The sequence below is a fragment of the Aptenodytes patagonicus genome, chromosome 2, assembly GCF_965638725.1.
Source record: "Aptenodytes patagonicus chromosome 2, bAptPat1.pri.cur, whole genome shotgun sequence".
Classification (NCBI taxonomy): domain Eukaryota; kingdom Metazoa; phylum Chordata; class Aves; order Sphenisciformes; family Spheniscidae; genus Aptenodytes; species Aptenodytes patagonicus.
Window position 1 is genome coordinate 44386017 of NC_134950.1, and position 14967 is coordinate 44400983.

Below are 14967 nucleotides of genomic sequence, written 5' to 3' on the forward strand. Positions count from 1 at the left end.
ACGGCCTCGGGGGGGGGGGGGGGCGGGGGAGGCTGCCCGGGAGCGGGGCGGCGGCGCGCCCCGGTGCGCGGGCGGGGCGGGGGGCTGTGGGCGCCAGGCCCGCTCCCCCGCCCCCGGCTGCCGCAGCGCCCCCGGCTGCCGCCCGCCCACCCGCGCCCCTCCCACCCCGCCGCCCGCCCGCCTTCCCCCGCCCTCCTGGCCCGGCGCCCGTCCCGCCTTCCCGCTCCTGGCCGGTATCCCGCTGGCCGCCTCGCAGCCCGGTGTATGTGCGGCAACAACATGTCGGCGCCGCTCCCCGCCATCGTCCCGGCCGCCAGGAAGGCGACGGCTGCCGTGAGTGCGGGCGGGGGGCGAGCGGCGGGGAGGCGCCGGCGGTCAGGGGTCCGCTCTGGCGGGCGGTGGCCCCCACCCCGCTTTGTTCTCCGCTGCGGCTTCAGCCCCGGGCGGGGGGCGGCCGCAGCGGCCCCGCGGCCTGGGGGCGACGTCGCGGTCAGGCCCGGCCCGGCTCGGCTCGGCTGAGGGCGGGCGCGACCCACGCTGCCGCCGGGCGGGCGCCTGCCTGGTGTGAGGGGGTATGGCGGGGCGGCCCGGCCCGGCCCGGGCAGGTTGACAGGTCTCTCCCGTTACTTTCCTGCCAGAGCCGGGCCGGGCTGGGGACCGGGGGTCCCGCTCCCTTCGCGGCCGCAGTCAGCGCCGGGCAGGGGAAGGTCATCCGTGTCAGCGAGGGCCGGGCCGCTCTCCGCGCCCGGCGGGGGCCCCGCGGCGCCGTGTGCCGGCCGAGGGCGGGGTGCGCCCGCTGATGGCGGCGGGGAGGCCGGGGAGGGGAGAACTGGGATGGGAAGTGAACGAAGCAGAGTTTTCTTCTGAGAAAGTCGTATCGTGCTCCAAACTGTGTGTGGTCTTGCGTTGGCGTCTGTAGTACGCGGGTTAGGTGCGTTTACAGTTCAGTGATCTTATACTACTATGGGTTTTTTTTTTTCCTTTAGGTCATTTTTCTTCATGGATTGGGAGATACCGGGTGTGTATTCTGATCTATTGCATACTTAATAGTTATAGTTTCAAATACAAGGCTGCATGTTTTAAAGATGCGAGCAGTTAAAAGTTACTAAAGCTTCTTATTTTGCCCTTAATTGACTGCAGTGGCTAACAACAGATGAAACTTCATGTATGCTGAAACGATGGTGACAACTATTTGTCTAAAATTTCCCAGCATAAGTCCTCAAACACTTTTTCTTCTCTCTTTTCAATCACTTACCTAATTTGGTCTGAATGTGATCCCTTTTTTGTTCTTGAGTCAAACTTGGTGGAAAAAGAAGTCGGTGGGTTTCTATCTCTCACTTTCCTGAGAGTGGGTTCCTGGTTATTCCTGTGTTTGTCTAAACATAGACAATTCTCTTTTTTTCCGGACTTGTGGATTGCTGGTTTGCTAGTAGGTGCAGTTATGCCATAGTTTCTTCTTCAGTATGTCACACTTACATTAAAATCCAGGCTTACTCGATTTATCTAAGCAAACTCCTAAGTAGTCACCTAACGTCTACAGATTCCTCTATCTGAAATATGGTCTTCAGACTCCAAAAAAAACCCCAACACCCAGACAAGCTGTGAAATACCCAGTTTGCCTTGTTCCTGTTATTTCCATGTTTGAGTAGAAAGCGAAAGAGTAGGGAATTTCGGGGATGCGTTCTAGGTGTGGTGTAATGTTTCCATTTGAAGCTTGTGTGTGCTGAGATACAAGCATGCATTCATTAAAGCCGTTGCATTAACAAGTTAGCATGTTGAAACCTTCTTTTGGTAGAAGACTTTAAAGGAATTGGCACTTAGATACTGAAAATAAGTAGCATGAATGCTTTGTCTGTTGTGCTCCCTTATGGACAAAGTTACACAGTGTTTTTTTTAAGAACTCCATTTTTGTTACTTGCAACTTGAATGTTGCCTCTAGGTTGAAACTTGCAATGACATAAACTTCTTCTGAAGAACTAAAAAAAAAAGTCAGCTGTCAGAATTGAAACTTGTGTAACCTGGACACTTAATAAGTTAAAAAGAGTCAAGTCCATGCACTTGGCAGTAGTCTACAAGTGGAGATGTTTGCTCTCATTTGCTGTGCTGGCATACTGCCTTGTTTGCATTATCCCTCTTCCTTTCTGCTGGTAGGAGGCAGCTGAGGCAGCAGTGCTTCCTGCATCTTGGCACCAAATGTTCAGCAAGTGATTGCAGAATCTTTTGAGTCTTTGGAATTTGCGTCCTTGCAAATTGGGTTGATGCTGGTTTTGGCAAGGGTCAAAAAGATTTGCCTTTTAACATAAATTGTATTCCTTATACGAATGTGGTATTTCCATTTTGGTGGCAAAGCTAATGCGCAGTCTCAAGTTTGCAAATGCACTGAGCATACTGGAATGTATGCATTAACAAGTCCTAACACCTCTGTGGAAATATGGTGATTTAGCTGTATTTGTCCACATTTGTCTCTAGTCCACTGCAGATCAGATTAGCTAAACTGCCTTTGACATACTGCCACTTTTTTTCCAAACAGCCGTAGTAGTAACCCAAAAAAGAATTCTCTGAAGAGAACTAATTAACAATTTTATAATTTCCCACAGTTTAAACTGACCTGTTCTACTTCATATGAATTTTTAAATGGCTCACTTCAGTTTACCAACTGTATTTTTCTTACTCTGAGAAGTGTCTAACGGAGGTTATGTTCTTTTTCTCTCTTAGCTCCTATATAAATGGCACTTAACGATTGGTACATACTTGTCAAAATCTGAACAAAAGGTACAACATAGAGGATTGTTCTAAAGAGTCTGCATAAATGTGTATACAATGTTGCTTTCCAAATTTGTCAAATTAACCTTTGTAGTTGGTTAAAAAAAGTCCCCAAATTCTTACCTAACTAGTTTTTCTCAGTCGTACTTCTCGTTTAGATTCTTATTTGGCCTTCTGTGATACTGCAAATATTATGCAAGTAATATCAACCACAATTTGTTAATGGTATATATAAAAGTATTTGTAGGAAGTAGGCTGAGATACACAACCAGTGTTGCAAATGTCTGCGCTGTCTGTGTGTTTGAAACGTCTTTAAGTTTAGGTAGCATATGTTAATGTTTCAGGATGATATTAAAATTGAAACTAAACCAAACATGCTTTTATGGCTTGTCTGCTGTTGGTCTGATTAGTTCAGCTGCATCACTGATGAATTTGTTACAGGTGTTGTCTGCTTAGAATCAACTTTGCAGTATCTGGTTTAGTGGGTGAGTTAGGAATACTGAATAATGAGAAAAATCAGGAAATTCAGGTGCTCTTGAGTGTTCTGGAAAGCAAAGTGCAGGCACAGGCAGTGGTTCTGCACAGGTTCAGATTTGGGTCCAGCTCATTTCATGTCTAGATGAGCCCTAGAGTGAGTCTTTTGGAGCTGTTTATTTAAATTATGCTTTCCAGTTTTCTGGTTTGTAGGAAGCTTGATAACTCGTCTGCTGTGCAGATCTCACGCTGTTCTGTGCATTCATACAGCATGTGCTTGAGATTAAAAAACTACTTGCAATCTGGAGCGTTGTTCAGGACTGCCTGAATCTGAGAGCATTCGAGCTGAGACAAAGTTAATAGGTCTGATTAGGTTGGGTCTATGTGGAGTTAGCTTAGGTGTTAGTTCGCTACTCTCCCGCATCAAGAAATTTGGTTCAGAAAAAGCAAAGTTGGCTGTGAAAGAACCTGCCTTAACTCTACAGGAGCAGCAAAGCAGCCTCTGGGCTAGAGCTGCCTGGAAACAGGATACCTGTGTTCCTATGTTGTAGCACCCAAGTTAATAAACCCGGCCAGATACAGAGCAGGCTTTGCCTAGAGCCAAAGTGGTATTTCTGCAGCTGTGCCACAACTATGATAGTCAAATTAGATAAAGTGTCCCTGGCTGTATATATGCAACAAATATTCAGAGGCGGAACAAACATTTTAAGTTTAGTACTATATTCATAGCATACTGCAGTTGATGTAAAAATTTTCTAGAAATGTGTTTATATTGATCTAATTCAGCATATTTCATACTTGCTCTGTGCTGTTGCACCAACATAGAAATAAGAGACAAGCCAAAACATAAATGCCATTTAATATGTTTTTTTGTTAACAGGCATGGATGGTCAGAAGCGCTTGCAGGTATCAAAAGCCCCCATGTAAAATACATTTGCCCACATGCGTAAGTTTGTAACTTCTCGTTTTACATTTTTTTGTAGAGTTACTTATTAAGACACTTGCACAGATGATGAAGTCAAATGGGATTTGGATGTCTCTGCATCTTGTTTTTATATGAAAAAACACTGTAAAATAATGATGCTATTAAATATTGTTACTTTTAGGAACTGCTGTGTGATTTACTTTATGGCAAAACTGCATTTTTATTCATATTTTGCTTTTGTTACTAATTCAGACTGAAAACATATTTGGAAAGTTTCATGTGCACAGTTAGATTGTTTTGACTTTGTTTTCACTGGATTGAGTTGTTTGTTGCTTTTTTTCCCCCAACAGTCATTTGTTGAAAGCCAGTCTTAACAAGGAGTAATTTTTTGTACTTTACTGACCATTAAATATACTTCGTATTAAGTACATGTACTTCTTAAACTGAAGTGCATGTATAGGAGATGGAATTTCCCTGTTACCTACAGCAGGTTTCAGAGATTCACAGGATATTCGTATTTTCAGTAAATAATGCCATTTGAGCTTTCTCTGTGCAATTTGAGAATTGAAATGCTTCTGAGCAGGGTCAGGAGTCAGTAAATAAAGCATTAAGTTCTATCTAGTATTTACTTAATGATAGAAAAACTGATTAGGTATAATCTTAATTTATTTTAACACAAAATTCAGATTGTCTTTTGCTCCAGCAGTCTTGGGAGATGTAGAGCAGGGATGATAGGGAGATAAGCAACGTTTCAGTGTATTACTGATTACTGGGCTGTGATTTATTTATCTATTTTACCACATGGCCACGCTTTGCTGAGCCATTCAGAAAGAGCGTAGCTGTATCTGCTGCTCTTTTTGCTTGCCCTTTGTCTTCTTTCAGTCTTTCCCCGCAGAACTTATGTTCCTCAGTTTCAGTAGATTAAAACTATAGCCAAGATTTGATTCATGGCATGGTCCACTGAAGTTGTCTTGGTATGTCTGAAAAGATGCCATACATACAGCAGCATAAGGGTGGGAATGAGTCCCGCAATGAAGGCAGGCACTGCTTAAGCAGATTCTGCTGTTGAGAGAAGCACGTGTGGCCAGACGCGTATCCACCACTGTGCTGCGTTTGGCTGCTGCCTTAGGTTTGCTGATGCTGCTGTGGTGCCTTCATCCACTGAGCATGTGTATGGAACTGTGATAAATACCTGTTACTTAGAAATAACTAAATGAGCTACATGTGTGTGTTACAGCCATCTATCTATTTATCTCATGTATATGCTATATATGCACACGCACATATATATTTATATAAAGCAGCCCATTAATGTTTTGCTTGCTCACCATAGAGAGTGGTAATTCAGCTCTGAATATTAAATGTGTTTGGGCTGGCAGGTTTCAAGAGAGATTTCTTGAAGAGACGCTACAAATTAGCTAATGTTAATTATGGTTTAAAAGTAAGAATTAGGGATATGTAATTTCATTACATAACTGCATCTGCATTATTAAATTTCAGTATATATCTTATGTCAGTGTTGTTCATTCTCATTTCTAGGCCAGTTATGCCAGTTTCTTTGAACATGAACATGGCTATGCCATCATGGTATGTATCAGTTCAATTGCAGATGATTCTAATCAAAAGAGATCTAGGGGTTTGAACTCATTGTTCTTAATTAAAAATCATTAACAACCTGAATGGCTAGTTTTAATCAGATGTAAGTATAAAAAGCTTTTTGCTTTAGTTCTGTTCTCATAAAAGGGCTCTCACGAGTATGCTCTAATTCCTTGTGTATCTATGGTAATGGCTATTCCTCAGGATTAATACGTATGTCCCAAAATAAAAAAAAACACTTTATTTTACAAGTATAGCCTGTAGTCTGTATTGTGTGTGAATTCATAGTCAGTAGTAGTAGAGACCTGCAGCGGAAACGTTATTGCTACTAGTGAGTAATATTTGGTGGGTCAGTAGGATATCCAGAAACTATTCTTTAAAACATCCATTCTGAATAGAAAGCAAGAAAAATATGGTAGATTTGAATGGTCTTAAACCAGTCCTCTTCAGTTTTTTTTCCTCAAGTAACTTGTGTTTGTTTTTCCTATATTTCTTCAAACAGTATTTTAATTTTGTACATGCAACTGATAAATTGAAATTTCTGCTGATATTTTTGGAGCAAATGTCAAAACTGAGCTGCTTAATCTGCAGTGAATTACAGAAGATAGCAAAAATCAGAAAAGCTTTGTTGACTAGATCTAGCCTTTTAGCCACATTCACAGACTGTCCGCTATTTTTTGTAAACTATGGGTGGTTGGTTCTAACTAATATGTCAGCTAACGTTTTTGTCTGGAAAATACCCCAATTTTATTATTTGTGCTTTAAGGAAGTGGAATGGATGTTCTAATAAGTAATTCCCTTGTTGATATTTTTGTAAGGTTTGATATCATTGGACTTTCTCCAGATTCGCAGGAAGATGAAGTTGGGATCAAGCAGGCAGCGGAGAATGGTATGCTTAGGAATACTTTTTATGGCTTAAAAGTACTTCCGTGTATTCTTAAAAATTAATTAGAAGTCTGAAACAGGTTTTCCAAAGAGAAAATTGTTAGGGAAAGTAGTATGTATGTATTGTATTATTGCTGATCAAAGTTTAGCTAAGTGCATAGTTTGTTTTGTGCTTTTGTTTTTTTTAAACTCCATGAGTAGGTAGAGTAATTCACCAGTACAAACACTTCATACTCTCAAATATGAAAGGTATGTGGGAACCAGTGTACTTTTTTTTTTTTTAAAGAGCTTCTGGGTAGCACAGCAGGTTAGAGCTGTACGAGCATCCACTTGTGATGCTGGATAGTTAGAAGAGGATACCATCTTCCTGGCAGTGGGGTTTTTGCGAGACTTGCTTGCAAGTTTTTCTCTTTGGAAATGGTACAGTGGCACTGGAATTTCTGATCATGCTCTAGATCTTTTGATACTTTTTAATGTATATCAGACCAGATTTTCCTTTTGCTAGCTTTCCATTGACATCAGGGAGAAGGTCTCTTTCCTCTGCTAGACTTTCTACAGAATGGAGTGGTTTTTAACTACTGGCCTTTGTTTATCTTGCAGTTAAAGCACTGATAGATCAAGAAGTAAAAAATGGAATTCCTTCTAATAGAATTATTCTGGGAGGCTTTTCTCAGGTAAGGTATGGTTGGAAAGAACTGTGTCTTTTTCTAGGGAAGTAACCTAGCTTTCCTAACGTGGGAAATCCAGACGCTTGAATTGAAAAGAGCTGATGTTAGGTGCTCCTAAAATTTTAAGGTGTCAATTTTCCCTTGCCTTAACAAATGAAGTGTTTTAGTTTTATGCAAATAGTTACTATTCACTGGAAAAGGAACATGCATGTGGAAAAAAGGTACTAAAATTAATAGTCTATTTAAAGTTTTTACACATGTAACTTATGTGGCTTTGCTTGAAAATGTTGCTAGTATTTTTAATTTAACTTTAATTTGGTAGATATTTGATGGTCTGGATTTATTTGGGAAATTCTTCCCTTCGTACTTGTAAGACATCTGTGGTAGGTAGGTTACTAGATTAATTGGTCCATACACCAACTTACCAGTCTGCATACAAGTAAATGAAAATATTAAAGTAGTAATAATACTGTCATGAGTGGTAGTGCTTTATATCATGTTTTGTTTTGTGTTCCTCCCCGCCCCCGAGCTGTTAGTTATGGTAAATTTGCTGTTTGACTTCTGAATTGATCACATGGACGGGGTGGGGGGAGCAAAATAAATGTTGTACAGGAATACTGGTTTTAGTGTTGATTCTAAGGCAGAATAGATTGGAATAGAAAAAGACCTTTAAGGAGAAACCAGAGATCTTGAAAACAAGCATTACCATCACCATTCTAATACTTAAATCTCTTTATCTTAGGGAGGTGCTTTATCATTGTATACAGCTCTTACAACACAACAAAAATTAGCAGGTGTTGTAGCCCTCAGCTGTTGGCTTCCTCTACGGGCTTCTTTTCCTCAGGTATTTATGTTTCTTTCCTAAGCTAATTTGCACTTGGGGAATGAGTATATCTGAAGATTGTATCTTGTGCAGGAATTAGTGGCCATCGTTATTACCGAATGTTGACAGTTGTTTGATAACTCAGAAGTTTTTAAAATAGGGCCCTGGAGTTACAGAGTTTGGCAAGTAGGGAAAATGAGGAAATACTCAGTAGTATCTCTGCTTAAAATGACATTCCTAGGAAACTTAAAGGATACAGCGAATTTTCCTTGAAGATGAATTTTCTATTTGCCATTTGTTCCATCTTCAAGGCACTATCTCATTAGAGACTAGGTATTTAAACGAAGTATCAGGTTTTTTTACTTGGCCAGAAATCATGTTGTTCTATTCTGAAATTAGTGCCAAAATTTTATTTGCAGGTTTTTGAACTTAAGTGTTGTCAGGCGCAGAGCTTACTTCATAAGGAACTTGCGGACTATACACTGTGTTTTTTTTCCTTCAGAATTCAACTTATTTGTCATGCCACAGGGCATAGTGCCGTGGGGTTATTTTATCTCGAAGATGTTAGCCTTACCTCCGCTTACTGTCTCTTTCTTTTCTCCCCTCTAATTCCACCCCTAACAGGGCCCTATCAGTGGTGTCAACAAGGAGATTGCTGTTCTTCAGTGCCATGGGGACTGTGACCCATTGGTTCCTTTAATGTTCGGTTCTCTCACTGTTGAGAAGCTAAAGAGTATGATCAATCCAGCCAACGTAACCTTCAGGACTTACTCTGGCATGATGCATAGCTCATGTATTGAGGTAATTTTCTTAATATACAATGTTTTAGCTGGGTATGGTTCATTTCCCTCAAAACAAATATGTATTGGGTGAGGGTTTCTTTGCATTGTTTTTTTGGTGTTTTGTTTGGTTTTTTTTAATTGACAAGTGCTTGATGCTACTGACTTATTTTAGTGAGTAACTGAATGCCTGGCTGAAAAAGCATCCAAGACAAAAGTTTATATGACTAGTGGGAACTTCCTCATAAAACTGTATTTTTGGGACTAGGCTAGTTGGTCTATAAAATACTCTTTCTCCCCCCCCCCAATTTTTATTATTTGCTTACTAAAAAAAAAAAAATCACTGAATTGGAAGGCAGATTCTCACAGCACAAATGCAACTTGGTATTTTGGAGAGAAGAATCTTGTTAGTTATATGGATGGAGACATCGAATGAACGGAGAGGGAGGGTTGATGCTATGGAAGAGGCAGCCTCAGAGCCTATATTTATGGTTCTGGCTCAGGAGGCAGCTGAGCTGATGTAATGGCTTGCTGCTGCCAGAAAGGGGTGGACTAGTTCCCTCTGCTCATGACCTTGTGGCCCTCTCTTCCTTCTTGCACCAGCTCTGGAGCTGATCAGAAACTTCTCTGAACCATTTGAACTTGCTAAAATGGCAAAAGCTGCTGGCTTCAGTTTTTGCAGTTGTAATGAGTTGAAGCATCGGAATGCACACAAAGTAAATGGTAGGAGCAAGAAACAGAAGAGGAGGCAAGGAACAAAGCTGCCATTTGTCAGCAGCAGTAACTTTGTTAATTTGGATTGCTGCAACTTGTGGGAACTGTACCCTTGGACAACCTCTTTGGGACATTTACACAGTTGTGTTTAGGCAGTAATAGCATTGAGCTGTCACACATATATTAATAACATGCTCTTTCTTACAACATTGACTTAATAAAAAAAAAATTAAAACTAAATTATTTTTAACATGGATTGGTTTCACAGTCTAGTTTGCTGTATTGCTTTTCCTTAAGGAAGGAAGCATCATGAAGGTGAAACTGAATGCTTAGGAGGAGGAGCTGCTGGATTTTCACACTGCTGTGCTAGCTTGCAAAAGTTTAAAGTATACATGAAGCTATGGCCTTAGCTACATTCAAATCCTATCTGTGCTCAGCCTGGTGCTGTTCAGATCACTGGATGATTAATATGTAGCTTGCCAGCTCAACTTCACAGAGAGAGAAAAAAATAGTCTTTGCTCTTTTTCTTGTATTTTAGCCTCTTCTGAGTGCATAGTGCCTTGAAGAGTTATCAGCCTTGACTTGTTGTGTGCAAAGTGGTATGATTAATTCCATTAATTAACTCAATATTTGTGGCCCAGCTGCTCATTAGAACTGAAATGTTGAAACATGATTTAGTGTAGCTGAATATATATTAGTAGGGAACTTCAACTAATACATACTTTTATCTTTAAACAGGAGATGATGGACGTAAAACAATTCATAGACAAACATCTACCTCCTGTAGACTGAAACGATATGTGAGAAGCCTTCTATATAAATACACCAGCATCAACTGTGGTAGAGTGTTAATCTTTTCATATGCCTGATAGGAAGCATTACTTCTATACCTGCAGCGTTACTACTGTGTTGCGGATTTATACTTAGGATGAGGGTTAAATTATACACGTGTACAAGAAATGATAACTTTTAGTATTATTCATCCACTGGTGGGACTATATGAATGAGGCAGCTAGGTAACAATGACAGAATGTAACCTAAGCATACTCTTTTAAGATGTCTGATTTTTTTTTTTGATTGCAGAATTTTAAACTATTTGTACAAGTAATTAAAAACTAAATTTAAGTGAGCAACATAAATGTGACCAGTTTAGTTATACTTGAGACATGATTTGTTCTTAATACTCATTGAAAACATATTAAAACATTTCCTCTATGTAATGGATACATAAAGTACACAACACGTAACATAGTGAGCATATGATGGTAGAATAAATGTTACCAAGGACAAAGCTTTAAATATTAATTGTTAATTGTTACTCCAGATAAGAAGGGTTGTTCTAGAATGGCTAGAAGTCAGCAAAGGTATTTCTTATATTTAAACCACCTCAATTTTTAACTGTTTTCATACAGGTAGATATTGTGGAAATTCTAAAGGGACTCATTCCTTGTTAGACCATTGTTTGTCACTTATTGTCTTTTTTTTTTTTAATTACTATAAACTCATATCAAATGCTGACTTGGAACAGAATTCTGAAGAAGTGCATAGGATTAATTCGAGTTTCATTTAAAAATTCCTGTTTTCATACTGAACGTTCATCTTGCGCTTTAGTCTTTGTAGCTTTCATTTGTGTAGAAATGTTGATATGTTTCATGTGAGCAATTCCAGCATATAGTTTCTGTCTGCTTTGGAGTAACTAACTGAAAACAATGCAGCTGTGTAGTTTTGTGTATTGTTGAAATCTCATCTGTAACACAGAAATTGACTAATTTGATTTTTTTTTTTAATAGAAATAAGTGCAATTGGGATATAACTTACTTGAACTTTAAATTGATACCATCTAATAATTTCTTTTATTGCCTGTTGAGATTATTTTTTTCTGAAAAAGAAGAAAATTTTATTTTCAAATATATCATTCTAAATTTCCCTAGATCAGTATAGCCTAGGAATATGAAGATCTACTATAGGAAAAAAAAAATCTACAAGATACAGAATGTCTGCTCTTTCATTCTAGAAAGAAAATTCTAGAACGCACTGAGTTACAGAAATTGATGCACACTCAAGAGCTTTTTGCAGTTAAGAGCCGTAATTTACTTCTGGAAACAGCTGTTCTTCTGTAGAGTTCAGAGGCTGTCGCCACACTAGGAATGTTTAAAAAATACATTACAGTTTTTACTACATGATATGCTACATAACAATGTTCTATACTAATAATATGTTTGCAAGCAAAGAATATTCCTATTTCGGATGCATCTGTCGTGTCAGCACTGTGCTTCATACCTGCATTTAAGGTACTTTCTCCTCTCCCAGCTTAATCAAGTGGTCCTCTTACAGTGTATATGGATTTACATCCAAGGCATCTGCCAGTACAAATGCATAAATAGGGAATTATGCCTTTATATCCCTTATTTAACACGGCTGCTGCCAGAAATCTGACTTGTTGACCTAGTGTGAGTTCTCAGTTTTCAGTGCTTTTTTTCATACCTATTGCACTTCATTTTAGGAAGCTGTTTTTCTTTTCTAATCCAGTTTCTCTGTGTTATTAAACTTACCTTAATATGTAAAATTGAAAAGGAGTTGTTTTCTAAATGGTATTGAAACACTTTTAGGTATTCCATCTGCGTAGTTGAGAGGGCATGTCTATTAACTTTGAAGTTTAATTAGTCTTTTCCCTCAGTCACTCTGTTCTATAGATCTGCCAATTTGTCTTTCAGTTAATTTAGTTCACAAAAGAAACCATAATATTCTTACTGTAGTTGTGCCAAAGATCTATTGAGAAAACAGTGTGTCCTAGCTTGGAGTCATTCCCAAATTGCATTAGCTAATTTTGCAGTCCTGCTGAATTGCAAACTTGGTAAGCAAACTATATGTTATTTCTCCTAGTTTTTAGATTTATCCTCATTCCCCTGTTGTCTAAATAATTCCCTGAATATTGGCATGTTTCCAAAGTTCTGCACAAGCTTCTAATTCTTCCTTTATTTTTTTCTTGTTCTGTTTGTAAATTGTTTGATAATGCTGTTCAGCTGTCTTGTTCAACTTCTAATTGACTGTGTGCTCATTTCACATATTCTTTCTTCTGTTGGAATGAGTTTAAAAAATATTTCCAAGATGTTAAAATGAGATCAGTCCTAGCTTTATTCTGTGTTAGCTTCATAACACTTTCTTTGGTTTGGCGAACAGTGTTCACAGCTTGTGGGCAGTTTCTAGTACTTAAGCATTTTAATCCAAGTCAGTTTCAACTGCTGTCTTCATAATGCTTTCAGATGTTTTTCTAGAAATGCTTTATGTGCTAACTTTGTTCAAATATTCAGCTATCATAACAAGATTTTCTTCATACTGTTGTTTTGCTGCTTGCTTTACCTACAAAGAGCTGTGTTACCAAAGTGAATGTAAGTAAATGTTGTGACTTATTTTGAATTTCTGTATTCTATGAAGAATTCTTCCCCTCAAGTTGTTTTTTTTTGCAGGGGTATATGAGTATGTTGTAGTTGGGGGTTGTTAAAGAGCCTGGAAGCTAGAGGAAACTTCAAGGATGTATTTGAAGCCTATCCTGTCTCCTCCCATATTACAGTGTGTATCTTGAGCTCCTGTCTTCTGTAACTTCCCAGCTGGTTGGAAAGCTGTGTGTTTGATCTTGTAGTGAACTTCATCACTACCTGAAGTGATTTGGTGCTGGGATTGTTGTCATAATTGCATGTATTTTTAGGCTGAATGATAGCTCAGTCTGGTGTGGGGGTTTTCATAATATTCTATTAAAATGGAGCAGTTGGACTGTCAGTCTTCTAAATGTGAATGTCCCATTGATACAAAAATACCTTGCTTGCAGATCAGTTTGTTTCAATGGGTATCTAACTCCTTAATGCGTTTTTAATTTTAAAATGGTACTTAAATTTGACTGCAGTTTTGTACAGTCAGAAGTCTGACTTCTTGTTGGAATATGTTGCCCATTTTTTAACAAACGTGTTGAATTATGTATTATAAGCCGAATCTTCCAGCCATTCTTGAAGTAAACCTGTACTGGGGTCTGTACTGTGGTGAGGGCTGTACGATTTGGTCTCTTCCTCCTATCTTGTATAATTACAACACAGTGGATTGGTAAAAGCACTGTACACTGTTACTGGTATTGGAACTGTTAATTAAAACATGTTCTCTCTAATGGAGTATACTGCACTTCATTGAAATCATTAGGATGCATCTTTTATGTAGAGGTGCTATTTGTGTTGATGGATGTGACTGAGAACAAACTGTATAAGATGTTAATGAAGCCATATGTACAAGGCCTGTGTATCTTAAATTTTATAAAGAAATACTGAACACTTACTCTTTGTGTTATGAAGTATAAGCCATTCATATTTAATATAAACATCTAAGATGTAATTTACTTAGTTTACTCATTCTATTTATGATAAAAAAATCTTAACTTTGGAAGTTATTTCTGTAGTAAGGAAAATGTAAAATCTTTCCATTTTTATCATTGTGAAATAAATTTCAATCAGTGTTTGGGAAAGTACTACAGACTTTTTCCATACTTACCTGAAAGAAGTCAAGCTTTCATGTGCAGTTGAAATAGGCACTTTAGAGGCTTCTTGCAAATGTATTGCATGGTAATGTGTGTGTGATGCTATAATACAAAAGAACAATGATTTGTAGTTACTGAAAAGAAAAGAAGAAAAATCACCAATTTATGTTTTGCTACCTTGTTGAGAGAATGCTAAGTATGATTTCATTTTTTTTCATGTTCTGGGTTAATTTTATTTTAACTTGTTTTCTGGGAATTTGCAGTAATTTTGAAAGATAAAGGAAATTAAAATATTTTCTAGTAGCTTTATTCTAGGGCACTGAAGAGCCAAAGTCTTCTCACTGTGTACTGCTGCACCTTTCTCTGGGGGTTCTGCGGTGTCGGGGAGCCTTTGAAGTTATATTAGGCATAGCATACGTACCACTTAACATATTTGTTAAAGAAGCAGTTTTCAGGTCAGGGGTTACATGTGCTCTTTAGGCTAACTGTAATACTTGAGGCTGATCAGTGGTACACGTAGTGTGGGGCACTCTAGAGAAAACTTGAGATTATCTGGGAAGAGATGCTGAAGAAACTTGAGAGGCAATGGGGTGTACAGGTGAGAGGCAATGGGGTGTACAGGTAGTAAAGGTAGACCTTCCCCCTCAAGCAGTTTAAAGCAACTATAAAAGGCTGCTTGTCTCCGTAGACTGTGATGTCTAAAAATCAGTGTGGAGAACAGTTAGGAAGTTCATGGATGTGTGGAAATGCAGGTCAGATGCAGTGCTGTATGTGGATATATTGTGGCAACTTAAGGGTATAAGAATAGCTAGTAGCAATAA

At 39.0% G+C, this 14967-nt stretch overlaps 1 protein-coding gene across 2 annotated transcripts; it reads left to right on the forward strand.

Annotated features, from left to right (window-relative positions):
- Window positions 1-209: 209 nt before the first annotated feature.
- LYPLA1 (lysophospholipase 1) lies at window positions 210-14137 on the forward strand. 2 transcript variants are annotated; one of them, XM_076329708.1, is made up of 10 exons: window positions 210-333; window positions 987-1018; window positions 4118-4183; window positions 5702-5749; window positions 6577-6647; window positions 7244-7317; window positions 8054-8155; window positions 8759-8935; window positions 10366-10467; window positions 13095-14137. In XM_076329708.1, exons 1-9 carry the CDS (start codon window positions 265-267, stop codon window positions 10417-10419), a joined length of 693 nt encoding a protein of 230 aa, XP_076185823.1. In that variant the 5' UTR covers window positions 210-264; the 3' UTR covers window positions 10420-10467; window positions 13095-14137. The 2 variants fall into 2 exon arrangements, with proteins under 2 accessions (XP_076185823.1, XP_076185822.1); XM_076329707.1 differs by having other exon boundaries at window positions 10366-14137.
- The last annotated feature ends 830 nt before the right edge of the window (window positions 14138-14967 follow it).